The 27921-nt window shown below is 42.0% G+C and overlaps 1 protein-coding gene across 12 annotated transcripts in view; it reads right to left on the bottom strand.

Moving 5' to 3' along the window:
* MAGI1 (membrane associated guanylate kinase, WW and PDZ domain containing 1) overlaps window positions 1-27921 on the bottom strand; it is a 1125105-nt gene that overhangs the window by 291034 nt on the left and 806150 nt on the right. For all 12 annotated transcript variants that reach the window (XM_086939094.1, XM_086939091.1, XM_086939093.1 and 9 more), the window contains one exon: window positions 17303-17422. In XM_086939094.1, the coding sequence (XP_086795220.1) occupies window positions 17303-17422 (120 nt within the window). The remainder of the gene's footprint in view (window positions 1-17302; window positions 17423-27921) is intronic.

The following is a 27921-nucleotide window of genomic DNA, read 5'->3' on the forward strand; positions in this document are numbered from 1 at the left end:
TGGCTAAAATGACACCACCATCTCACCCACTACCCCTGAACATCCTAGGACACACCACACACATGCATCATCATTATCAATCATATCCTGGAATGTTAACAGCCTGGGAGATAAGTTCAATAGAGGGCTAGTGCTGCAATATCTTAAACACAAGGCACCAGCAGTAGCAATGCTACAGGAAATGCACCTGGTGGGATCGGCATGCAAGTCTCTAGACCAATGGGGTTTTAAATTGGTGGTGCACTCCGAATTCACAACGGGTTCTCGGGGGGTTGGAATCCTGATTAAAAAGCAATTTCGGCTGGTTGTCCGCCACACCTTTATAGACTAACAAGGCAGATTTCTTGTCAATGGGAATGGCGCACAATTAACTTAGTAACTGTCTATATCCCCTCTGCACTCCATTCACTGGCCATTCCGGCACTGTTTAAATTTCTGCTTGTACTGCCAGAAGGAGAACTGATAATTGGTGGCAACATCAATGCAACACTAGATGACACTCTAGATCGAAGGCCCCCTAGACCACAGCTCCACACATGCTCCAGCTTCACTAATTTCCAAGAAGCATTTGGTCTGATATAAATATGGTGCTTTAAATTCCTGCAGACGTGTCAATTTACTTACCACTCCGGGGCTCCTAACAGTCTCTCTCAAATAGATTACATACTCACAGCTACAGATAGTGTGGGCAGAGTCCGGGAAATATTGCACTTACCCAGAGGAATCTCCGACCACTCCCCCGTCTTGACGGACTACACCTGTCAGATCTAGACATGATGTCGCATGTACCCAATATACCTGGGTTATCTGCATAACCCAAATATATTGAAAGGTTTACTCTACAACAACAGTATTTTGCAGAAAACTAATCATTAAGCGTGGGCGAATTTTGCGAATCTCGCGTTCGCGAATTTTGCGGATTTGCGAACTCGCAAAATCCGCGAATTTGCGGATTTTTTTTGTGTTCGCGCGTGTTTCTGCCAGTTCGCGAGGGTTTTGTACAATTTCGCAAAACGCGAACTTACCTGTCGGGTCGCAAGTTTTGCGAACTTGTTGTTTCTACGTGTCCAGCCTGTTTGGGACACTCTTCTTCATCACTGCCACTCTCTGTCACCACTGCCACTTTCTGACTACTCATGCCACCCTCTGGCCCACCCATGCCACCCTCTGTTTCATCACAGCACCCTCTGGTTGTCCAGTCAGTGTACATTATTGTGGCAAAGAAAAGCACACCTTCCCTGCCTCAAGTGACCTGAATTTGTTTGGGGCTGATTAATGTGTCACAGAATATTTTTTTAGCTGGCACCTGCTTCCTTAGTGCTTCCTGATTAGTGATCTTTTGCACTTGCTAAGTGCTTTCATTGTTGCAAAATTAGTTACAACACCTGCCCTGCCCCAACTGACAATAATGAATTAGGGGCTGATTAATGGATTTGAACTTCCAGCCTGGCTCCTGCTTGTCTCCCTTAGCTGTAATTCAGGACCTTTGTGGCATATGTGTAACTATTCCGAGGTTCAGAGCTGGGTCACATAATAGTTGCAAGTAGGCAACTGAACTCTGGAGGGGCCCCTCAGGAAGCACTACAGGAAATGGCTACTAATGATGAGCCTGAACTTTTGAACCTGGTAAGTAGTTTCAGTTTTGCTAAGATCGTATTTCTGCAATTTAGCGCTTATTCGCGGGGCGCGAAGTTGTACTGGGAAGCCGCGAACTCACGCGAACAGTGCGAGCAAGCCATAAAATCCGCTGCTCGCGAATTTTGCGGGAGATTCGCGAATCTCGCGGATTGCGAATTTACCGAAAATCCGCAAAATCCGCTAGCCAAACGGATTTTCCGCCCATGCTTACTAATCATCAGTATCCTCACCACTAATCCTTTGGGAAGCATACCAACCGGTTCTATTGGGAAAAGCCATATCCCTGATCGCAGGTCTCAAAACAGAACAGAAAAAAGTAGTAGAGACCCTAGAAGAGAAAGTGAACTAAATAGAGACACTACATGTTTAGGATCCATCGGACAGCAACACCCATAAGCTGCGTACAAAACAGCAAGAATATAAAGGTCTAATGGGCGGACGCTAGAACTCGACACCCAGCAGTTAGACACAGGGTCTATGAAACGGGGGACAAGGCAGGCAAGCTTCTAGCCTTGTTGGACAAATGTTCACGGGCGGACAGATGGGTGACAGAGTTCCGACTAGAGGACGGCAACACCATGTCAGACCCGCAAGAGATAGTGGACGCATCAGTGACGCATTTTAAGCACGTTTATACTCCTACGACCAAGACTGAAGTACAAGATGCAAAAGCATTCCTTAGAGATATACACTTGCCAACACTCACAACAGAAGAGACCCAATTATTGGAAGCTGACTTGATAGTGGTTGAGTTAACGCTTGCCATAAACAAGATACAGTCGGGGAAAGCCTTAGGTCATCAACGGCATCCCAATAGAACTCTACAAGCAGGCCTCTGATAAATTGGCCCTCCAATCTAATAAAAATGTATGAAGCTAGCTTAGATAAGGGAGAACTCCCTATAGACCAACGTATAACCACCATAGTGGCCATCCCTAAACCAGGTAAACCCCCTCTGAAAGTACCTCCTATAGACCCATCTCTCTGCTTAACGCAGAAGCCAAGATACTTGCTAAAACGTTGGCTCTTCGACTGACCTCCCACCGGACCAGTCGGGATTTATGCTGGCAAGAAATACAGCCCTAAATCTAAGATGCCTGCATAGCGTGCTCTGCCGCAAACACACCATACAGGAGGAAGCTGCCATATTGTCCCTTGACGTATGGATGGTCTTCGACTCTCGAATGGCTATTTCTCTTTGCAGGCCTTAAACATTTGAGGTTCGGGCCAAAACTCTTCTCATAGGTTAGATTACTATACACCAACCTGCTCGCATATGCCGTAGCAAACGGACATATCTCACGTGAATTTCCCCTGGGACGTGGAACCCGGCAGGGCTGTCCTTGGTCGCCACTTCTTTTTGCCTTAGCCCTAGAGCCACTTGCAGCCTGGATAAGAGGAGACCCAATTATCCGTGGACTCTGATGGACAGAAGGATGGGAAGACCGCATATCCCTCTAGGCGGACAACATTTTAGTATACAAAGCATCCCCCAAACTCTCACTCCATAGACTCCTAAACATATATGAAGTATACAGGACAGTTTCCGGATACACAATCAAATGGGGAAAGTCTGTACTGTATATTTTACATGGGCCCCCGCCAGTATTACCGAAGCACTGTACAGTTAAAGTAGTCACAGACAGTTTTAAATATTTAGGGATTCATGTCAAATCCGATCCAGACCACTTCCTGGCAAAAAACCTCCAGGAACCGCTGCAGAGACTACGACAAGATGCCACACACTGGAAATCGCTGCCGCTCACCCTACCGGGTAGAGTGGCGCTTTTTAAAATGATGGCACTCACCAGATTTCTCTATGCCCTCCATAACACTCCCTTCCGGGTTCCTGCGTCCCTATTATAAAGCAATAGATGCAGAGGTCAACAATCTCCTATGGGATGGGAAACCCGCAAGGATCACCGCAGTAAAAACGATTAGAAGCTAGTATGACGGCAGTATTGTACTTCCCAATGTCCAGACATACTATTGGGCCGCTCAATTGGCAGGGATCAATCAGTGGATCCATTTGCCACAAACTGACCCCGCGTACCGATTAGATAGGCATGCTCTGGGAGTGGGAGGGATCAATCAGGTGCTTTATAATAAAAAGCAAAAAGTAGACCCATTAGGACCCACAGCGCATAATGTCCATGTATGGCACGCTGTAACACGATGCTTGGGATGGACTGAGAAACTGACAACAGACCCTGCTATGGGACACGGGCAAGCTGGGCACAATAAGCAAGAGTAAGGGGTTTCAAAAATGGGATGCCATGGGGCTCTGATGACTGGGCGATCTCTGGAAAGGAGGCAAAATAGTCACCTTTGCCCACTTACAAGAACAATACGACATGACACCCACTGAGTTGTTTCGCTACATACAAATTAAACATGCACTGGAGGCGGCAATCCCACTAGATACGATCCTTCCTGAAGCCTCCCCATTAGAAGACAGACTTCTGACATGACTACATGGACAAGAGAGTGATCTCCTTTCTATACCGGAAGATCTTCAATAATCAGCTGGACCCTATGCAAAAGTTACGGGTAAAATGGCAGACTGAGGTGCGAGAGTTAGATGGCAGACTGGGAGGAGGCGATAGAATCACCTAAGGTGGTAGCGGTTTCCTCTAGATTACCCCTTATACAACTCAAGGTGCTTCACTGGGCCTATTTTACTAGAGTGACCTTATGCAAGATAGGGTAAACCACTATTCAGTCCGGCCTACGCCAATGCGGTGACAAAGGCACCTTTTATCACACGATCTGGGAATGCCCTGCAATTAAACTGTACTGGACGGCAGTAATGAACACCATCACGGAGGTCAGCACCTGTCCTGTTCCACGTGAGCCTAAACTATGTCTCCTGAACATCTGGGAACCAACGGATACGAATCATACAACCCAAGCCTGGGCAACCCTTGGTATGATTATAGAAAAGCGAAATGCAGTCAAACATTGGGGTCACGGCTGTGACCCCAATCCTTGAAGACTGGTGTAAAGATATGTCCATGGCGGCGGAAAAAGCCATGTATGTTATGTTATGTTAATTTCGATTTATATAGCGCCAAATCACCGACAGGTCTCTTAGCGCTTGCTTTGGGAACCCGTCCTGGCTTTCCCTGCGAGATAGCCCCTACTGGGCATTCCCAAGACCAGGCATCCCATCACGGTGGGGCCGTAGTGGAGTTTAAGCAAGCTATTACCCAGAGTTGCAGAGTGTGAACCCATGAGTCGAGTAGGCACCAAGGCGAGAATTATCGAGTCCGGGGACATTTTGAGCTCAAGACCCTGCTGCGTCGGGAATTGAACCCTGGTCCCGGGTCTGACCTCTGCATTAGGGTCTGCCTCCTCTAACCAGTGAGCCACACTTCTCCACTTGTCCACAGAGGATGCCCTAAAAAATGTGAGAAAATGTGGGGTAAATGGAACACCTTTGGGGGCAGTATCTTCCCACCCACCCCCCAGCCATGAGTTAGGTCATGAGTTAGGTCTCTGACGACGATGAATAATAAAGTAATTGTTTATCCATCGCAAATCATATACTGCATGCCAGCTATACGATGCATCTTCCTTACCGATGAAAATGAAGAAACTTATCATGCTGTAAAAGTCTAAATTAAAAGTGTTATTTCTAATAAAATGTTATAATTTTGCAGAGAGGTGCAATGAGGGGGCGTGGTCTCCTCCCCAATCCTGTTTTTTTTCAAATTTACATTTAAGAAGGGGGGCTGTGTAGCCCCCTTTTTTTCGGCCCTGGGGACCCCATCCCCCAGGGTCTGACCCCAAATTTTTAAATGTAAAAAAAAGTTTGGAAGGGGGCCATGTGGCCCCCCTCCCGAGGCCTTTTTCGGCCCCGGGGACCCCATCCCAGGGGGCATGGCCTTTAAAAAAAAAAAAAATACATACATACATATTATATATACACACACACACACATATATATAGATATAGATATATATATATATATACACACACACACACATGTATATATATATATATATATATATATATATATATATATATATATATATATATATATATATATATATATATATATACATATATACACATACACATGTGCGCATAACATCTAACCAATTTTGGGCTCAAAATTGTAAGTATTCTTGTGGACAATATTGCGCACCTATAAGAATTCACCTTTTTTTTGCACTTGCACTAGCACTTTAATGAATAAGGTAAAACAAGTTTTTAACTTTATTTATGTTTAACATTGCACTTTATCACGTTAAAATGTATTCTCATCAACATGGGTTTTATGTACCATTTTAACTGACATATTGAGTCAAATACCCAAATGAATTGTGGTTTTGTTTTTATCAAACTCTTTTAGGTCTATGGTTACGTTTACTTGCTGTACTGTGCTGATGTCATCATTACTGGCAGAGTACTTAAACCTATGTGACCCTTCACACTGTGTCATGTGATCAAGGTCCAAATCGGGACCAAAACGCGTTGTGACGCTTGAGCACCGAAAATAAAGAAAAGCACTGAATTGAGGTCCGTGTCCGTATCTTTCTTGACTACTGGGATTGTAGTTTTGTGTCTGCTGATACGGAAACTGATATATATATATATATATATATATATATATGCTCCTGAATCTCCCTCCCGTCTTGGAAAAGAGGATAAAAGCACTCCAGGTTTGACAAGGATTTTATTTTTCACAGGGCAACGAAGATGACAGACGCGTTTCGGACAATAGTCCTTCCTCAGTGTCGCCGGCAATGACTCCGTGACGCTTATTTGAAACAAATCACAGAAACAAAAAGTGGACTATATACATAAACCATAGAGTTTAAGCGTGTGATACAGTGATCAAAAATTGGGTTGAATGTGGCAGCCATTTTGTACTGTACATGAATAAACAAAGGGTATATATGCTAAACAAGGTTTATACATATAGGGATACTCTTGTATACATGCGCCCAAACGTATCATTACGAAATTGAGTAAACCAATCATGTGCATAGTACTGACTGATTACCGCTGCCAGAGAATCAAACTATAAAGCCGTGGATCGGCGTTACACTGGCAGTAAAACCCAAGAGAAATAACTCTTGTGACCAAAATGCGACAATTGCTTCAAAAACATGAGAGATACAAACAATCAAGCCGTGGATCGGCATAGCTCCGGTAACATATAAAGTGTTATCCGGAGAATAACAAGTAAAAAGTGAAAATGGCACATCAAATACTATTTACAAATGATCATGGAAGTAGTCAAGCAAGATCCTACTATATATAAAAGATCAAGCTGTATAAATAGCAGTACATCTGTATATGTAAGTGTTTTTTCTCAAATGCTGGTTAGAGTAAACATTAAATTTGCTATTAACGTTTACTATTCCAATCATCCTAAATTAATGTGCATTCACTACTGTGGTGAGATTATAAATAGCAATTCATAACAAGACTCAGTTTGCGAAGAATAAGAAAAGGAAATAAAATGAAATGATAACAGAGACCATGATCTAAGGGGCATGTGGGATTTGGGGTTTACCATGGAAGATCCAGGCTAAATTGCGTAATGATAATATATGCAATTAGTGCACAAAGTACATGTGTTGTTCTTATTATCTGCCGAGATGTACTGTCAGTTCCTCACCTATATTTAATCCCATTGGATTCTTGGTTTGTAAATCGATGATGAATCTCGATTCAAGTCTGCGGAGACGAAGTAGTCTGTCTCCACCTCTGGGATTAAGAGGCACATGGTCGATGCCGAAATAACGTAATAGCTCCCTAATACTTCCATGTTTCTCGGCAAAATGACGGGCCAAAGGGTAGGCTGGATCTTTATTCATGATTGCCCTTTGGTGTTCAAGTATTCGTAGCTTCACACTATTCACAGTGCTTCCGATATACTGGAGACCACAGGGGCAAACCAAGCAGTACACCACAAAGGGTGTCGTGCACGTGATAAATTTATTTATCATTCTCGATTTATTTACTCCTGGTATATTAAAAGACAAAGTCCTTCTGCTGTTCTCGCAGGCTTTATACTTTCCACACGGAAAGAAACCTTTCATTTCTTTCAGTGTACCGGTGGATTTGGGTGGTTGTGGCATGAGATGACTTTGTACCAGAGTGTCCTTGATGGATTTAGACTTCCTAAAAGTTATGAGGGGTTTCTCTGGGACATCTTTACCTATGACGGGATCTGTTTTCAAGATATGCCAATTCTTAGTGAGGATATATCGCAGCTGCGAGACCTCATCGGAGTAGGTAGTTATTAGGCGGAATTTGGATTTGGAATCTGTATCATCGATTGGGCGTGGCATTTGAATGAGGAGTTGTTGTCTGGGGATTCTCAGCACTCTCCTATAGGTGTTATCAAGGAGAGTTTGTTCATATCCTCTTGCTAGAAATCTAGTAATGCTTTCTTGTGCCGCTTTGATGAATTCAGAATCCAAAGAGCAATTCCGTCAATGTCTTAGGAGTTCCCCGTACGGGATACTCCGGATCAAACTAGAAGGGTGGCTACTCTCATAATGTAAAGTGCTGTTGCCAGCTGTTGGCCTGCGATAAAGACATGTCTCTAATTTTCCTTGATGGATATAGACTCTTAGATCAAGGTAGTGCACTTCCTGTTCGCTAATGTCAGCTGTGAATCTGAGATTCAGGTTGTTAGTATTCAGATCTGAGATAAATTCCTCAGCCTGTGTGGAGGAGCCCCTCCACACCAGGAAGAGGTCGTCGATATAACGACGCCAGACAACAATATGGCCAGCCCATTTGAGGTTTTCACCTCTCAGGGCCACCTGCTCCTCCCACCAGCCTACGAAAAGGTTCGCATAGCTGGGGGCGAAGCAGGTTCCCATCGCGGTCCCATTTAGTTGTTTAAATAGGGTATTCTGAAATAAGAAGAAGTTATTAGTCAAACAAAATTGCAGACATTCAATCAGAAATTGTCCGTGTAAGGCAAATTTGGCTGGTCTCTTGTCTAAAAAGTGTCTGGCAGCCTCAACACCTTGTTCATTTTGAATACATGTGTATAGGCTGGTTATATCTAAGGTGATCAACAAATACGATGGATCCCAGGTGATCTGATAAATTTGTTGGATGAAGTCTTTAGTGTCTTTCACAAAAGAAGGCAAAACACTGACAAAGGTGGAGAGAAAGGAATCAATATAGATGGATAAGTTCTCAGTTACACTCCCTTTAGAGGAGACAATGGGTCGTCCAGGGTTTTTTTTTGAGTCTTTGTGTACCTTCGGTAATTGATAGGTCGGCAATACAGGTTCTGGATTGCGCAGAAACAAGAACTCATCTATATCCAACATGGATTTGTTCCGCCATTTTGTCAGTAAAAGATGGTACAATCGGATACTTTCTTTATATTGTTCCATGGTTGTTCTTTGATAGTATTTAGGATCATCCAGTTGTTTTAAAGATTCCTTACAGTATTGGTTGTAGGTTAATAAAACAACGTTCCCACCCTTGTCTGAGGGTTTAATCACTACTCCTTTGTTGTTCTGAAGGTTAGTTAAAATACCTCATTGAGCCAGTGTAAAGTTATATATATACACATACATACATATATATATATATATACATACATATACATACATACATATATACACACATACATACATATATACACACATACATATATACATATACCTTTTGGAGGGGGGGCTGCCTTGTCCCCCTCCTGTGGCCTCTTATGGCCGCGTGACCCCCCTCACGGGCCACTACTAGCCCCGGGGACCCCATCCCCCGGGGCTGGCCCTCCTCATTGGGGGCCATGGGGGGGTCCCGAATCCCCCCATGGTCCCAGCGGCTCCCCGCGTCCTGCGGGAGCCGGCATTGCTCTCTACATGGGGAGCATGCTGCTCCCCATGTAGAAAAACAATCGTCTTTGGTTTTTGGAGGAGAGAGCAGGTGATGAATCACCCCGAAACTTTCAGGATAGGAGAGCCCTATCTTCTTGGAGAATTTCACGAAGTTATTCCAAATAGAATGTTGCGGATTTCCTATGGAAACTAGGTCCTAACTATAACTACCTACCGCCAGTAGGAGATATATATATATATATACACTGAAGACATTAGCATTTCTGAATTAGGAGTACCACAAATTATGGAAAAGAGGAAGCAGGAAACTCTGGGTAGTTCCCAGGTTTAGGTGGAGAGTAGCACCTTTGTGTGGGCACCCTACAACATTGACACTCCAGATTCGCTCCCCTCAACTTTCTGTTTTTCTAGCAGAGGTTTATAAGCATAGGATTGTCACAGTGTCATCCACGCTGAGGTACAGAGTGACAAAGCCTTTTTGCCATTTTTACAGTAAAGTAAACTAGCAAGTGACTTCCATGCCTTGCTAAAAAATGAAAAAAACATTTTACCACTTCAGGCAGCAATGCTTAATAACTTTGCATTTTTTTGCAAAGTTTCATGAAGATTGTCAAAGTAGCAAAAGTTATCAGAGAAACAAAATATTCTTCGTATGGAAACTCTGACCAGATTAGAACCGTACAGTGGGGATTGCCACTTGTAATATATTTCTTTCACTAAAAACTAACAGTTAAAAGTGATGTTACAGTTAGGCAACATAATAATACGAGGACTAAAATCTAAAACTGCAAAACCACTAAAAGTAGCCAGTTATAATTTAGTGAACCACCTATAGCTTGCAAGGCCATCATGAACTGGGACGCTGGGACGCTTACGGGCAGCCATGCGCTTTATAAATCCAATTTCATTCATTTCAACTGCTTATGACCTCACATATTGCATGACACATGATATGTTAAATAAGAATTTATGTCCAACAAAGTTATTAAACACTATTCCATAAACTCGTAGGATTAAAAAAATAATAAAAAATAAAGAAAGATGGTAGTGAAATTGCATACAGTCATATAGCACAGTATTGCTGTATGTACAGGTGTGGTTGCAAAGTATGGAAATAGCATAGGGTGTGGAGACGTCTTTAAGGTTTTACCTTTTTATTCAAATTAAGTCCTTGTGTCATAGCACTCAACTATAATGTCACTTTAACCTTTGTTTTTTTAGCGAATTTCACCAGTCATATTTGCTATGAGGAGACTGCACTTTGTCTTGTCTGACAATCAATGACATACTCTGATCAAGATGGAAAATCGACATGGTTATTAATAGATTCATGCGTAGTACTAGGTGGGGTTCATTTACAACCCAGGATAGTAATTCACACACACTGTCATCTTAAGGATTTTTGGGGCCCTGGGCACAGCATATTTTGAGGGCCACTGTTAAGAATACCTTTGAATTTTATATTACCCATTTGTTGCCAAATCAAGCTCTATGTTCAACAATATTTAATTATAAGATAGTCGTGAGCTAGAAAAAAGTTCACTTTCTGTGGGAAGCCCTTAGAAGGTGGGGGGCCCTAGGCAATTGCCCACGCCTTACAAAGTCTACTCGCACCTTGATCTTTGTGAGGAAATCTTGAGGAAGAGAGCCTCAAGTCTTTCGATTTACCGTTACAACGCCTTTATTGTTTTTACTATTAACTGGAATGGCCTTCACACCAAGAGACATGATCGTGTTTAAACAAGATTCACAACAGCCCAAAACTTTCATACCTTACTAGTCACTGAAAATGATATCCTACAATGGTTAACATTTTTCATCGGCTCCAAATGGCATCCCGTTCGATCTTAAAACAGTCACAATGGGTATCTACATAGTCCACAAAAAGACCTAATCCCAAAAGACCACAATTCCTTGGCCCCCTTAACACATGTACTTCTTGGGACTTGAACATTTTTGGAAAGTAGCATAATTTCCTGGGAAATATCTGCCATGCCTTACACAACTTATTTCAGCTTCAGAGGGGACCTCAAAACATTTTCCATCCTTAAACCCGTTTTTTCATGAACCATGTGCTCTGTCCTCAAGTACCCAATGCAAGCACAACTATTTTGAGAAGATTTAGGATAATCATTTATGCATTTATTAGTAAGTTGCTGGAAGCAAATACACCTGTTTAACATTTGAAGTTTACATTCCATACATTGGATGCCAAGATCACGATGGAAGATCTGGGAAACCAACACAACACTTCCTGCATTCATAAACCTCTAGAAACCAATATACCAGACACATTTGACAAGCTCCTAGTGGACTTGGAATAGGACATCTCTTGGAGGATTTGGAGTGGCAGCATGCATTGGCTGCAGCTAAAGAAATTGAAATTACCACCACACTCATTTTAAATATTTGCAGAGTTTACACAAGAGAAAACTATGGTGTATTAAAACACAACTAATCACCTCCTTGCCTCCGGTGACCTGTTGAAGAGAATTTTCTTAATATTGTTTGGCATTGCATAGTTTTGCGTAGTTTAGGGAGGCGGCAAAAAGGACCAGCAATGAAGCAATCAGGATTTATAGAGTGGCTTATCACCCGATAGGGAATCCAGGCTCTTGCAGGTCTAGGAGGCTTATTCGAACAGCCAGATCTTGAGAGTCATTCGAAATTCCGGAAGTAAGGTTATAATCCTGAGGTGCATGGGAAGATTTTCCTGGTCTTTGAGGTGATGTGAGAGAGAGCGTCCTCCAAGTCTGCTTCCGAAAATGCTGATTATGGACAAGTGAAAGGGAGGCGAAGCCTAATCTTTGACAGGTAGTGGAAGTTTAGAAAGTGGGTATTTTAAGTGTGTCCTTGGTTGTGTAGAACCTTGTGTGCGTGGGTAAGCAGCTTGAATTGGCATCTCTTCTGTATGGGGAGCCAGTGGCATTGCCTGAGGTGCTTTGTGATGTGGGTTGTGTGGCTTTCTGTATGGTCTGAAATCTCTGTAGGAGGTGTGTGGCAATTCCTTCGTAGAGGATGTTGCCGTAGTCCAGTCAGCTGGTGATGAGGGAAGCATCACAGTGCATCTCATGTGCAGGACTAGTCACTTAAAGATTTTATGTAGCACACTCACAGTAAGGAAGCAGGCGGCAGATACAGTGTTTATCTGTGATTTCAGGATGAGCTTGTTATCCAGGATGATTCCGAGGTTTCTGGCATGCTTGGAGGGAGTGGGTACAGGTCCTAGGTTTTGATGGCCACCAGGAGTCGTTCCATGTGTTGCTGCTATTACCAAACGATCAGTACTTCTATCTTATCTGTGTTCAGCTGCAGGCAGTTCTTGATCATCGGTGAATGAGAGGATGAGTTGGGTGTTGTCTGCTTAGGAAATTACGTTGAGACTGTGGAATCGGACTATGCTGGCCAGCAGGGTCATATGCATTGAAGAGCATGGGGCTGAGGGATTAGCCCTGGGAACACCGCAGGTGACCTACTTGGGTTCAGAAGAGAAAGGTTGATTCTCTGGGTTCTTCCGGTGCGGAAGGAGGTGATCCATCTTAGTGCTTCCCCTTGGATGCCGATGTGGTGGCGTCTTTTGATCAGCGTGTTGTGGGATATGGTGTTTAAGGCTGCTGAAAGGTCGAGGAGGATCAAAGCTGAAGTTTATCCTCGGTCAAGGAGGGTTTGGATGTCGTTGGTGGCTGCATATAGTGTAGTTTCAGTGCTGCAATTGCTGTGGAAGCCGGATTAGGAGGCATTGAGTAGCTGGTGCTGCTCTAGGTAGGTCATGAGTTGATTGTCTTTTCCAGTACATTCGCTGGAAATGGGAGCTAGGAGATTGGCTGTAGTTTTTGAATTTGCTGGGGTGGATGGAAGGTTTTAAAGGAGTGATCTGACTTTGGCGTACTTTCAGGCATTGGGAAATGTTGCGGTGGTGATAGAGGTGTTTAGTAGGGTGGTGAGTTCCTGGCCCATCCTTTGGTTTCCGAGGTTGAAGATGTGGTGCGGGAGTGGGAGCGCTCGTGTGGATAGATGTCACTGTGGAGGTAGATTCCTGGGAGGAGAGGATGTTCCAGGTATGTGGTTCCGGTTGGTTACAGTGGAGGCGCATCTGTCGAAGATGTCCATAGGTGTGGGTTGGGGTTCGAAGTTTTTGTATATGGTTGCGATCTTGTCGTGGAAGAAGTGGGCAAGGTTGACACACAGAACTGTGAGGGTGTGATGTTTTCACTGGCAGCCGAGTTCTTCTTAACAATGTTGAAAAGTTCCTTGGAGTTGTTAGTGCTGGTTCCGATATATGCGGCAAGGGCTGTCTTCTTCTTGGGTCCTAGATAAGCATATTGCACTACTAAACATTACAGATCACCTTGGCCTCTAGAGATATCAAACTATTCCTTGCGGTGGGCCAGATTGTTGCCAAATGTGACACTGCTCAAATTCATGATCACCTGCCTCTCAAAGCATCAGGAAACATGGCCTAGATGAATCTAGGGTTTAAGACCACGATATAGGAAACAAGGGGATGTCCGCCCTAACATATCGGGGAAGAGGGGGGCCAGCCTGGGCCCAGAACTGGAGAACTGATGGTTAAATTATACCTTTTGGTTGCCAGCTGGTGATTGTGATCAATTGTTGCATTTGTGATAGTGTTGTTAATTCAGATATATTAGGACTACATGCACTAGAGAGGCGTCTTTGTGTTTACTTTTTATTTACCTAACCAATATCACATTTTTTGTGTTTCTCTTATTTTCTTACAGATACATAAACAGGGGTGCCTTCAGTTGGTTGACTACTGTATTTCGTATGCTCCTTTACATGGCAAAATGAAAACAAATTTAAGAAAAGTTCTTGCAACTGGTGCAATGAATTTGGCAGCTACTTCTACACCTAAAATCAATCACTCTGAATCTCTAATTAGTTTAATTACAGCTTTATTGGTGTGAATTACTATTTGTTTCCCATAACTGGACACTTATTTGCCAAAATTCAATCCTCAGACCATCTCAAATTCCAAACATGGGTATTTAATTGGTGCACTGTATATAAACACTTGAAGTAATTTCCAATCGTTTATGAGCACAGTCACTTTACAGTTTCAAGAAAAAGCAGACGCGTTTCGTTTAAAGGTGTAGGATAGCCCAACAAGTTTCCTCAGAGCACATCTGTGTTCTCGTATATGATATCCAATTAATCACCATAAAACAGCAACAACAACAAATCAACAACAAAAATTTAACTTTACAACTGTTACATTTTTATTTTGGCACTTAAAATTCAGATTTCTATCCTGAATCCCTCATTACATGTAATAGCGTATTAAAGCCGAGCTCAGGCGCCACACTGCGTACTGCCAACAGCCGGGTGGGAAAGACATGACACTCCACTGAAGCTTTAATTATGCATAGAAATTGAAACGAAACCTGGTTTTCATTCTTCTGCCCTGTTTTCCTATAAGAGCAGTGATTAGCAGTAAGCAGATATTTATGACAACATGTTTATTGTTTGCACTTTTTAGGAAAATATATGAAAGATGATATATCTGCCTGAGTCAACACACTGAGCAACAATTTGTTTTTGTATCAGACTTGTATCAAACAGATTCTAAAATCTTTTTGCAACACTATGCTAACATACTCTCTCTTTCATATGAAAGAGCAACACATCAAAGATTTAAGCAGTTTGAGAGAAGGGTGATGGTGCTATTGTATATTACAAGGAATAAAGTACCCCTTGCCATTAATTATAAGGATAATGAAAGCCAAGTTCCAGGACCTTTCAGAGGAACTCAGGGGAGTTCTGTGACCATACAGAGGAACAAGGCTAAGTAGAGGGGCCACACCCATGAAGGCATCCAGCACCATCCCAATATGAAATTGGGCAATATGACTAGCAGATGTGCTTACTGGCAGAGGAGGCCATAACTTTTTATTTGAAATTATTTAGATTCATGCAAATAAAACAATTTTAATAATTAACTTCCTTTTAGGAGCCATGTTTTGAAAATATTAAAATTGTTGCGCTAGATCCAATAATGACATTATTAAGTTCAGTCCATAAGCAGGTCAAGATATTATGGGGTATTTTTCCGCTCATGCACCCTCCTCTCAAAGAATCTTCCCTTTTTCACATGAGCGTTGAAATATAAATAGAAATATTTCACAGTCAACAATTTTGAGTGTAAGATGCAATACAATGACCAGGACAAATTACCCTGCTCCACAATTAAATTATGCATCGATGCATAAGCAACAATTACAATTGTTCTAACCAACTTACTGTCAGAAAACATCTGAGCAGAATCCATCAGCACAAGGACAACAATCGGATTCAAACTAACTTTACTTGTACTTCGTCAGGAGCACTTTGGAGCATAAGGAAATTATAAAAATTACAAGTAATCTTTATCCATTAGCCATTCCCTCAGTTGAACATGCAAATGTTTTAGCTCACCACTTTTAATTAATCAAAAGTTTAGCACTTTTGAAGACAGCAAACATTTAGACCTAAAAAGCATTGTACATTGCACACCACCAGTAACACACCTTGTTCCATATATCATTTGACAGATCTGAACGGTCAATGGCTATTCTAAGATTTCATTTCAGCAATATGAATATGCAAAAATACCTAAATTGTGAAAATGTAAAGAAAATGTGATTTACTGGTTAAAGTGCCGAAAATGCGGACCTTGGATCCTAATGATTCAAGTTCTAATCTTAGCTTTGGCACTGGACCATTCTTTTTGCAATGGTCAGTAAGTTCCTGCATCTTCAGGTGCCGTAATCTGTCAATATATATGACATGCAGATATAAATACAACATTATAGTACACTATCTAGTATGGCCTGAACTAGGTCTTGCCATCACTCATCCCCCCTTCACATTCTCATTTGAATAAGCTGATCGAACTGGACTCCATGCTCCATATGATTCTACATAAAACAAGTTTCTCCTGCTTCAATACAAATGATCTCTGCTCAGTAAATGCTTTCACCTTGCAGCGATGCTCATGTTGTACCCAACACTTAGAAAAACAAATCTTCTTGGTCATCGCTCAAGAGTCTATCCAATCAGACAGATGAACTGCACAATATAGTAAACATAGGACAAGCTAGCGTGCTAATCTAAGCATATTCACAATTATTTGAGATGGCGGAAACTCACCAGGACAGTAGGAGTGAAAAGGAGGGAGGGAGGGGAGGGAGGGAGGGAGCGCTGGAGTTATCTATTAAAGGACATATCACCAATACTTGTTCAAAGAAAAGCAAATGTCTGCATGTAATTCATGTACTTAGCAAATGTCCTTCACATGACAATATTGATCCCAGATCATCATGACAAATTCAAAGGGGTAAAGAGAGACCACCTGACCACTACAGTTTTCTATTCTGCATTGTGGACCCTCAATGTTAAGAAACTCAATCAATAAACATGTAAAGGGATGGGGAGGTGCTGCGCAACTACTTTCCCTCGGTCGCTCGGCCACTGTGCAAATAATATAATTTACACTGGTTCTAGTACGTCTCTTCAAACTCCTACCAAGACCATGCATTTCTTAGTTCATAACAAATTATTTGCTAGGTTAAAGATCATATACAAATTTTGACATCTGACTAATCCTTGGACTATGAAGATAATCTTGTGATGTCTAAATTGCGTTGAGCAAGATGGGTTGTTTAGATCATTTAATAAGGACTTACATTTCTTTACAGATCATCAATGTAAGGATGACCGAAGTTTGTGGTCCTTTCTTTTTTAGACCACACAAAAGGATGCTAATAACTTAAAAACACACTAGTACTTGGCAGCGACTGTTAAAACATGTGGCTGTGGAACACATACACCATGTATCATACCTTCATAAGATCCAACTTCAAGCAGAGTTCCACTCTTTTCAAGCTCCCAAAACTCTGAGACACTCAGAAACTGATAGTCCACATCAGGCACTTCTCCTTCCCGAGGAGGGCGTGTTGTGCCTAAAAGAGAAAACAAAACAATTAATTAATAATAATTATATTTGCATATCGTAACTATAATCCCATTAGCTTGATTAAACAATACAAACATAATTATACCTTACTGCATGCAAGAAGCGTCCTCACAATAGTGTGTAGCAGAACTAAGCCACTGTTTAAAGCACCTAGGGCGACTACAAAGATAACAAATCATCTTCTACACGACTATTAGATAAACAAAACAAAAAAGAAATCTAACGGAAGTAACCAGGAAGATCAGCCGCATAGGAAACACCTACAATGTTCCAGGCATAAAGCACCTGTACTAGTTCCAGACCAAGCAGGAATAATGTTAACATTGAGTGCCACAAAGCACCGATTTATAGAGACATCATGGACCAGATCTCAAACTCTATCCATCCATCCATCCATCCATCCATCCATCCATTCAATAGCTTACTTGCCCAGAGGCTCTGTACATCATAGTTCATTGGCATACCTTAATACAACCACAAGAAACAGGTTTCTTAAAGGGCCCTGCACCAACTCCAACACACTAGTCCTCAGGGAAAAAAGCCCAGGCTCACCATTTCCAGCAACACAAGTACATGAAAAAACAATCTGATTGCCGCTTCCACAAAATGCTTGAATATCTAAGAAGGGATTGAGTGGCACCCCATATATACCCAATGCAGTATTCTTTTTGTGCAGGAAAAATAGCATTCTTATTTCTGAAACCTAGATTTTAGTTTTATCAGTAAGAAATGCTGGGGGTCGTCCTAATCACAAAGACCAAATGTCTTCTGCCTATAAGTCATTGAAACAAAAATCCAAGAATATTTCTATTGTTAGATGTCAATAATCTACCCTTGTCTCAGTACCATTACTGGAAATAATAAAAAGGTCATTAGAGTGCAACATAAAAACAAAACTGTGTTAACAGAGGGAAAAAAAAACATCTAAGTGAGATGAATAGATGGCCTCTTATCGGTATCTTTCCAAAGAGATAGGTGTGGACTGCAGCAGTTTTTATGGTCTTCCTATACCCGTGTATAAAAAGTTACAGTGGCATGTTTCTCTGGAATTACATTAAAAACATTTACATAATGATAGTGGAAAACGCCGTTTTCAAAATGTTATTTATGTTCACACGAGCTCCTGCATTCAAATTCACAGCTTCCTTTTGATTTTCAACAAATGGATAGCAAAGTATTCCTTGTTGACTCTGAAAAACATCCTTCAAATGAATGTGAGCATGGAAGCTCCTGCTGCTCCCTTAAAAGGTCACTGTTCCTCATTGGCGATTCCTGAAGGATTATGGTCATTAGCAGTGCAGGAGTGGAGTAGATTCAGCTGGACCCAGAATGCAGCAGCTATTACTGAACTGGATCCAGGCTGGCCCCTGTGAAGTATGCTGTATTTGTCCTGGTGTAATTAGCCTGGCACTAGGACCCCTCCAGCACCTGCACAGTGACGGTTTCTGTTAGGAGCGGACCGTAGGGCCCGCCATCTCCATGGATGAGACCGTCCCCATCATGCAGTCCATTCACTTTGGGGCGCATCAGATCCTTGCCCCCACCACATATTTGCCAAAGGAATTGGATCATTAGCTCAGTGCTCACTCAGATGTTCCTTGCTGACAGAAAGAGCACAGGCAGTCAGTGTGACCATCCTCCCCGCACCCCTGCTCCACATCTGTGCAGTATCGCAAGGATCCTTCCTCAGCTCAACCCTACTCGATGTATAATTATCCAGTTTGCCAGCATCACGCACAGGAATTCACTGTCCCGCCCTATGCTAACAACACTCTGCAACATCTCAGATGAGCAACACCTGGACCAAACTCACCGCCTGCAAAACCAAAGTCCACTGACTGAATGAAAAACAGTCTCAAACTAAACATCGATAAAACAGAACTTTTGGAAGAACCCAGCACTGTGGGACTCAATGTGGTGGGCGGCTGAACTCCAACACGATCTAAACCCCACCTCCCACACTAAGAACCTCGAGATTGTAATCGGCAACAAATTCAACATAACAGCCCAAGTCAATCACTTCTTTCTACTGCCAACTCTGAAGTTACTGAGCAAATTCTTCTAATGGCTCCCAGCCAACACCCGCAAAACCATCACCCACGCCATCGTCATAAGCACGTTGGACTATGGAAACAGTTTGTCAGAATTAGCAAACAATGCAACAGAATACTCCATACGTTCAGAACTTAGAAGCCAGTTAGACTCAATGTGCAATGCAATACGCTAATCACATCGCACCTAGGAGAGCTCCAACGGCTCCCACTACACAAACGAGTCAAGTTCACATTCATCACAGACACTTTCTTAGCTCTATAAAAACACAGGCCCAGCCAACATAAACTACCTGATCTGCATTTTACAAAATGCACTTTGCATCACGCAGATTAAACTCCCTGTGAAACTTTATAAGTCAAACTGAACAGACAAATATTTCAACAGCATGTGCAGTATCCACCAGAGTTATCTTACCACTTTGGTTAACCCCTAAAAATTACTGGGCACATAAAGATCTGAAACAGGTGCCCTAACCCGGTAAGAAACTTTAAAATGCAGCCTCTTTGCAACCAATTAAGTAAGACAGAACAAATTTACTGTCAAGTATTGCAAATTTGTTTGCCTCAGTGTCTTTAAAAATACATGTTTAAGTTAACAGCCCGACTCGCTTTCCATGTCTCTGCTCCTCGGGACGCCAACCACTTTCTGTTCCCACACCTTATCCCCCAATTTATGGGTTCCCGGAGTACATTTTTCCCCTAATGCCAGCAATGGTTATGAGAATCTTTACAACTGATTGCAATGTATTTTTGTGTGTAAGGTATATTAGATTTAAGACTTACTTGCGCTTAGACATTAAATCTACAGAGGCTTTGAATGGCTCGCAACTGATAGAAGGGCCCGTCATTTGTGATACTGGAAATGCAGCAGGCCCACTGTTTATACCACAGAGGAGAAACCTGTTGAATTTATATCAGGCAATTCAAATCAAAGGCGTACCTATTAGGGTCGGACTGGCTTGTAGGGCGACCTGGCAACAACCGAAGGTCTGGTCTCGCAGATCATTGTACGTGCTGGTTGTTTGGCTATTACTGGGCCTGTATTATGGTATTACTACTAATAAGTAGCAAACACAGAAACATGTAAATGCTCCTACCTTGCAAACCACCTATAAAACGTGTCTTTACCAATTTAAACCAGCCGTGATTTGCAAACGTGGGCCACTTTTTTTTGCGATTTGATTCACTAATGGGGGTCATTTAATTTGTTGGTCAGGCATATCTTATGTCCCAGTCCGACTCTGTTAACTATACTGATAGCTTGTTTTGTACCTAAAGCTTCATAGTACACTTATGCCATTGCTAAGCGCTACACATAACAGGTATTACGATTCCTCGAACATTTGGGTGAATGGCATATCATTAAGTAAACAAGGAAGGTAGAGCTGGGCCTCACGTGGACTAGAACTCCTGACCCGCTGGTCAACTTACTGAGGGGCCAGCCACGTAGGACACTTTCGCATTACCTGTTAAGTTGAACGCGTATTGCAGGGCCATTAAATGATTGGTGGGGGTCAGTATTACCCAGACCGAACGCTACTTCAGGGCCCCGCTTTCATGCAACATTTATATATGTTAAAGAGGCCAATCAGTGAGAGCTCCCTGACTCACTAAGACTCACCAATCTAAGGCATTCTAGAACGTTCTTTTGTTTCATGTCATCTTGGGTTTTTTCAGACACTGTAACAATTCATTCACAGATACAATTTAATGTAATGCCAGTAGATTGCACCAGATGTTCTGAGCTTGTTGACCAGGGCTTTGCAAAAATCCGATATGCCTGGTGCACTGCACACTTCGAGAAGGAAAAGAACTACCAATAGATCTTAAGAATATCCATGTTTTATTGAACAAGGGTACATCTCGACCCCTAAATCAATCACAAGGATTCATTAAAAAAAATAAAACTTTGAGACAATGACATGAAATAGATACCGCCAACAATACTCTGCTAGCTATAAAAACAGACAAAAGCCACACAAGAAATGTACATCTCTCTAGACAACCACAAACTAACGTATTCAGAGGGGTCAAAGGAGCATCCAATTAAGAGTCAGTCACAGAATCTGTAGTTATCTAGCAACATACGTGGACACATTTGGTTAGAAAAATATGTACACAGGCAGCAGCAGATGACAGACTAGAAAATGAGCATTCTTGACGTCCTATTCTTGCCCTTGGAAAAAATGTAACAAAATGTCACGATTGCAGCGTGTTCAAGGAGTGGAGCTTCAAGTGGGTGGTGTGGAAAGGGACTGCGGTTCTGTGAAGGGCAGAACGTTTACCAAAGAAGCTTGTTACAAGGGTCTTCTGGTCATAGGTCCTCACTATATTAAGCGTGAAACAGACCATTAAAACATTTCACGCGTGAAGAGCATGTTTTCCAAGAATATCAATGATACTCTTGAGAGCGGTATAGTAGCATGCAGCAGCTTGGCCACAGAAAATTGAAAATGTCAATAGTCAAGATTTTCATCCAGGCAAGGACACGAAAATCGCCCTGCTGCAGTCAAACACAAAACCAGGGCCACTCAGTGCACATAGTCATTTTCAGGAACACAGGGTTCAAAATGGTTCATGTACTTTTGTAATGCTTTATACAGCCTTTCACTTCCCCTTTGGGAGACTCCGAGAACATCACCGTGCATTGTGGGGTCCCACAGGGATCTTCTGTCTCCCGAGCTGTTGAATATCTAACTTAGACCTATCTGGTGATCAGGTGTCTTGGCTGCTTTGCCGTTGCTTATGCTAATGGCAGGAGGCTTTTCATCCACCTGGATGAAGAGGCTTCTGCACGGAAGAGTTGGCTGGCCATCAGCAAAGGATGTGACACTACATCATCCAGCCCCAGTGCCAGAAGGACCAACCCAATGACTGCAGGGATTCAGAGCATTAGATGGAATGACTGGCAACAATGGGGGAGGTTTCTCCTCCGTACCGAACAGGGAGATCTCTCCTTCAACAGGACCTTTCTCTTGAAGGCACAGAGTAACTCAGTGGCAGTTGTGGGTTTCATAAACTGCACCTCTCCCTAAAGTCCAAGGCAAGAACCTGCACCATGACTTGGTTTACTTGCAATGAAACAGCTTTTACCTTGGATTGCAGAGATCTGTTTTTATCAAACGAACAAGAATCAAACGAATGAGAATCCAAAAATCTGCAGAAATAAGCTGTCACCAGCAGATATTCAATAAAGTCTCCAGAACAGCACCAAGAGACTTTCAAAATCCACTGTTAGACCACAGCTTAGTAACTGGCCTGTCCTAGGCTTCTTTTTGGTTCGGACCACAGTGTCCGACCGATGGATACATGAATTACCTCCTCAGCAGATGCATTTGCTCTGAGAGCTAATTGATCTTTTACCCAAAGCCTACCGCAGAATTGTTAATATGCAATCTGGTGGGCTTGCCTTCCATGGACAAATGTTTGGAATGATCCACCACTTTCCTTGAGCTCCACTGAACACCCCTGCAGTTTTAGAAAATTCTTATATTTCTATTCATTTTGCTAGCAAACTCAGGCAATGGCATAGATATATTTTTACTGCTTCCGTTTCTTTGTTTACAGGAGTAGTGGTAATAATAATTTTAAAAAAAAATCTTTCAGAGGCTGGTTTAAACAAACAGATACACAAGTGCTGGAGTATGCCCGGCAAGGAGAGGAGTTGGCTTAACTGCTAGGGCGGTCGACCTCAAACCTGGGGAACCGGGTTCAAGTCTCGGCAATGACTCTCAACATCCTGTGATTCTGGACAAATCACTTAATCAACCTGTGCCTAACAAAAATGAATGTGTCCTCATGTAACTCAACTAGTGCTATGTAAAGCGCTCTGATACTCTATACCGGGTCTAGTTCACGCTATATAAAACTCAGTAAAAAATTAAAAAAGCAGGATGAATGTAAGGAATCTCGTTTAGATTTTTTTCCATGTCACTTGAACGGGAGATCTTGAAATGATCACATGCATCAGGTCTTGGTGGATCTATGCTGGACAGTCCGGTTCTAACAAATTTCCAAAGGACACTCAAGATGCTCTTATGACAGCAACAAGAGTACAAAGTCTAAGACTACGATAGTCCCAAAGCTGGGAACAAAGCCAGACTGGCAGATAAAGGTTGTGAAAACTCAGGTGTTGCTTGCGGCTCAGAGGTTTTTTCGCTTGCCCGAATTCAGCAAAAGCAATTGGGTAGAATGCAATTAGGATCTTGGGTATAGACGGCCGACTGCAGGACACCTGCCAAAAAGTGGCATAAGTCCCATATTGAGAGTGTATTGATATTAATAGCACTCCAAATAAGGTGGACAGACTTGCTGCTACTTTTCAGTATTTGCCCCAATGCAACCAATTCTAAATAAGGCCTCGAATCTTGCATTCTTCTCTCTTGTGCACTTGCAAGATGCAATCTACATTTGGCATCAGTGTTTGAGAAAAATAACAGTGTACAGGGGGTCTGGATAGTGCCTTCAAAATAAATGTGATGACCTATAAAAAGTTTGACTTCAAGTTGTCTTTAACATGCACCATTCTTATGACAAATAATCTATGAACTAGCATCACAGGAAGCACTCTGGCTACTAACTGGTCTAGTTCACAATTAAGGATCAGTGGGTACCAATGATTGCAGATAGACATTCAAACAATTAAAAATCTCCTAGACCACAGATTTCCGACAGTATTCGATTCACTACTAGGGCAGGATAGCAATGTTTTGCAGGGGCACAATGAACAATGGCTTGGACAGCTACAAATGTCTAAGTTGTGGACTTTCTCCAACCTGGCAGTGTACATAAAATTATTCAGGAAACCACCAGGCTGAATGGTTCACAGGATAGTAGAGTGAAGGGAACACTCCCAAATTTCATGGGAATTTGAGGAAAGAGGGAATTCCAACACCATGTTATCCATCAAATCTGGAGCCCCTTTTTCTCTGCGAGCACTACATCTTCATGGCACTGACCTCCATACTCACCCTCTCGCTCTCAACCATCACCTTTCCAAACCACCTGGAAACATGCCACCATGCTAATTCTCCTCAAGAAACCTTCAGGTGACCGGACAACCATTAATAGCTACATGCCCTTCTCTCTTCTAACATGCCTCGCCAAAGTCCTAGAAAAACTGTTCAACACTCCCCTCACTGGTTACCATGAGACCAACCTCCTCTTCGACCCTGCTGAGTTGGGTTTCAGAGCGACCCTCGTTGGCATCCTTTGCAAAAGGTTTTAAACTGTCCATTTTGATCGATATTTTTTTCTGTCAAGTAACCATATATTCCCGAATCAGAATGCATGACCCATTGTGTAGTAATTGTATAGCTATTCAGCCCCTGGCGGCACAGCACCCAGGATAATGTGCTGCATGGCAAACACTTATAAGGACCCAAAGGCGCGATCTATTGGCTATGCCAATGCTTGGTAACGTTTCAATTTGGCCTCCAATTAAGTTTTGTTTTAAACCACACACACAGGAACAGTGTAACCCACTCTGGACCAGTTTTGATATGTTTTAACATGTTTGATATTACATACAACACGGAAAATACAGATTTTTGCCATTTTCATTTTAATATTACCGATTTTTACATGAAAGTACCAGCTACCTTGGCAAAGTACTGGTTAGGTGGCAACACTAGATCCACAGCATTCAAAGCATGGGCACACTTTTTAAGTTTAAGTACACCTGCCAAAGTTATCATTCCTTTTTTAAAAGCTCTGCAAGTTTTCTTAAATTTTATAAAAACAGTCACTGTGTCCCTGTGCACGGTCCGTTCTTAATATTCTAGACCCATGTCTACATCAGCACTGTCACTCAGAAGAAAGCTTAATTATGACACTGGTATGACTCTACAATAAATGTTTTTTCTCATGCTTTTGCAGGATAGCTTGGCAAACCCCCAGCAGGTTACGATTTTTGCGAATCGGACTTAACACCAATAACCAGATTAGGAAGAAATAAAACTAGCTCTGGCAAAGACAAAAGAAAAGGACAGGCTTTAATTGTTATGAATGTACGAAAACGATTAAACCAATAAGGTAGATTAGCAAAAATATAAAAGATCAATGCATATATCACATGAATAATTTAATGTGTATCGACTGAGTGTGCCCCCATGGACTGAAATAGTGAGAGAATGGCTAAATTAAAACAGACAAAAGCAGGTGGTGATAGAGCAGTGGTTAATTTGTAAAAAAAAAAAAAAATAGTAATAATAAGTGCTGGGGCTCTCGTCGGGAGGCAGCTTGCCCCAGCCCATTTCTCCTGTTGGCGCTGCCTAAAACAGAACCAACTACCAACCATGAAGGTGGGGAGAGGATGTAGCCGCAATGGCCTGAGCTGCAGACTTCGGAACAGGTGAACCATGTTCGAGTCTCCGCGTCAGCTCAACATCCTATGATTCTGGGCTTATCACTTAATCTCCCCTTAAATGAATGTGTCCTTAACTGGTGCTCATGAAAATCGCTGGTGTTGGTGATTAAGTGCTGGTGCTCAGCACCGGAAACCACTGGCTAAAATTATGAGCTGTGATAATACTTCTCTGGAGCAGAGCCCAGCCTCACTATGTATATGTTTAATTAGCTTGGGGAAAAAATAGGTCTGGACAGATAAAATAGATATCAAGTAGGTCATTAAAATGATCAGATCGGAGGCAGACAGCAGAGATGGCAAACAATTTGCACACACTGTGGCCACCTTGTAATTCTTGGAAGTTTAAATGGCAAGGTCGAAGTTGGTGAAGAGAATTCATAAAAATAAGGACAGATGTTGCCTCTTTACAACTCATCCTCCTGCCATGAACCGAAAAGAGAAAAGCAGCATCAAGAAAAGCAAACCAGAGTAAATGTTTGCTCTTAACTTAATACCGGCATCTATTTATACAGATACCAAATTTAGCCAAAGTAGATTGTCGGCAACATGTTTCGCTCTGCAAGTTTCACAGACCCCAATCTCCACTGACAAAATTGCCTATAACCTAGGAAATGAGCAGAAAAAAAGCTTATTAATTTAAATTGGAGTGCCTTGTGGTGACACTGCACTTTATAATAAGTCAAGCAACTGTAAGCAGATGTTCTTTATTAGTAGAAAGTTGCTTTCAGAAAGTGTTGACAGCCCCACAAATTAATTGACCAAAAACATAATGGGTTCAGAAGTAGTTTTCATTTAGTTTTCAGGAAACCACAAAAGCTTCTTATGAAATATCACTGTATTTTGGTGCGGTCCTGTTTTTAGTTCTGGCTGTCTAATTACCTATTGTTACTGATTTATAAACTCTACTATGAATGGACTGTGCCTGTGCCGAAAAGAGGTTATGAGGTGTATCACTACACTTCCTCTTGTGTGCTTGCACTACATGAAGGGCTATTTATATCTTAAAGATACAATACATAAATGTTTTATATCATAGATACAATGTATACAGAAAGCAATTTTCTTGGGTTTTGATTTTTTACTAAAGCAGGGTTTATCTTTTAGTCTGGATTCAAAATTAAAGCCACGCCTTTTGGCTTTACCGGTGATTAATCATTTGAATTGCTTTAATAGTTTACTAGGAAAGAATTGTCTAATTGCATCTATATTGTGAGCTGGATAGAGAAACCTTCTACCCAGAGCCAACTGGGAGAAAAAAACTTAGTTTACAAGAACAGTGAAAAGAAAATGAATTTATATCCCACCAAGGGAAGCAGATTCCAGATGCGAAAAGCAATTTACCCTCTTAAGAGGCTGCCTTTGTCAGAATAAAAGATCCTTACTTAGCCTTTATATAAACCCGGTGGGGGGGGGGGGGGGGGGGGGGGTGAGGGACTAGAGTCAGGCAAATGGAATATATGCAACCTATGGTCCATGTAGTCTGTTAAATGTGCGGCTTATTGTAGGTTTATCTGCTGTGCACCGGTTTTCTTTCTACTGCATGATTCGCATACCTTCATATGGCTCAATGGTAGCACATTGTTGCATACTATTGTGTTAATGGCCTCTGTTGATGGTTTGGAGCCATTTTTGGTTAGTTTTCTTTCAAATATTTCCAGGCTACTTTCCAGACCCAGCCTTTGTGCAGAGTGATGGCTCTCATAGCGTGTAGCATAAGGATTGGATCCAAGCATCAGCAACCAAAACATGGGCACAATAACGTTTGAGTTCTCTGGCTGTCTGATTACTGCTTCAGGTAGGTGATGCCTGGCAAAAAGGGCAGGCTCAGACTAGAAACCTCTTCACTAGGAACAACAAACAAACAAGCATTTACAATGCAATGGTTTCGCCTTTGGAAAAAGTTAGAGCTATTGGCATTGTAAATGACAAATGTTGTATTTATGTGTTGGTTTTGAAAACAGATAAATAAATGGCATTGTCATTTACATTGCCATTAGCTTAATCTCTTGCAAATGTGAGACCTATTGTTCCCTACGGACGAGCTCAGCAGACAGCAATTACTAC

Source organism: Lissotriton vulgaris, chromosome 9, assembly GCF_964263255.1.
Source record: "Lissotriton vulgaris chromosome 9, aLisVul1.2, whole genome shotgun sequence".
Taxonomy (NCBI): Eukaryota; Metazoa; Chordata; class Amphibia; order Caudata; family Salamandridae; genus Lissotriton; species Lissotriton vulgaris.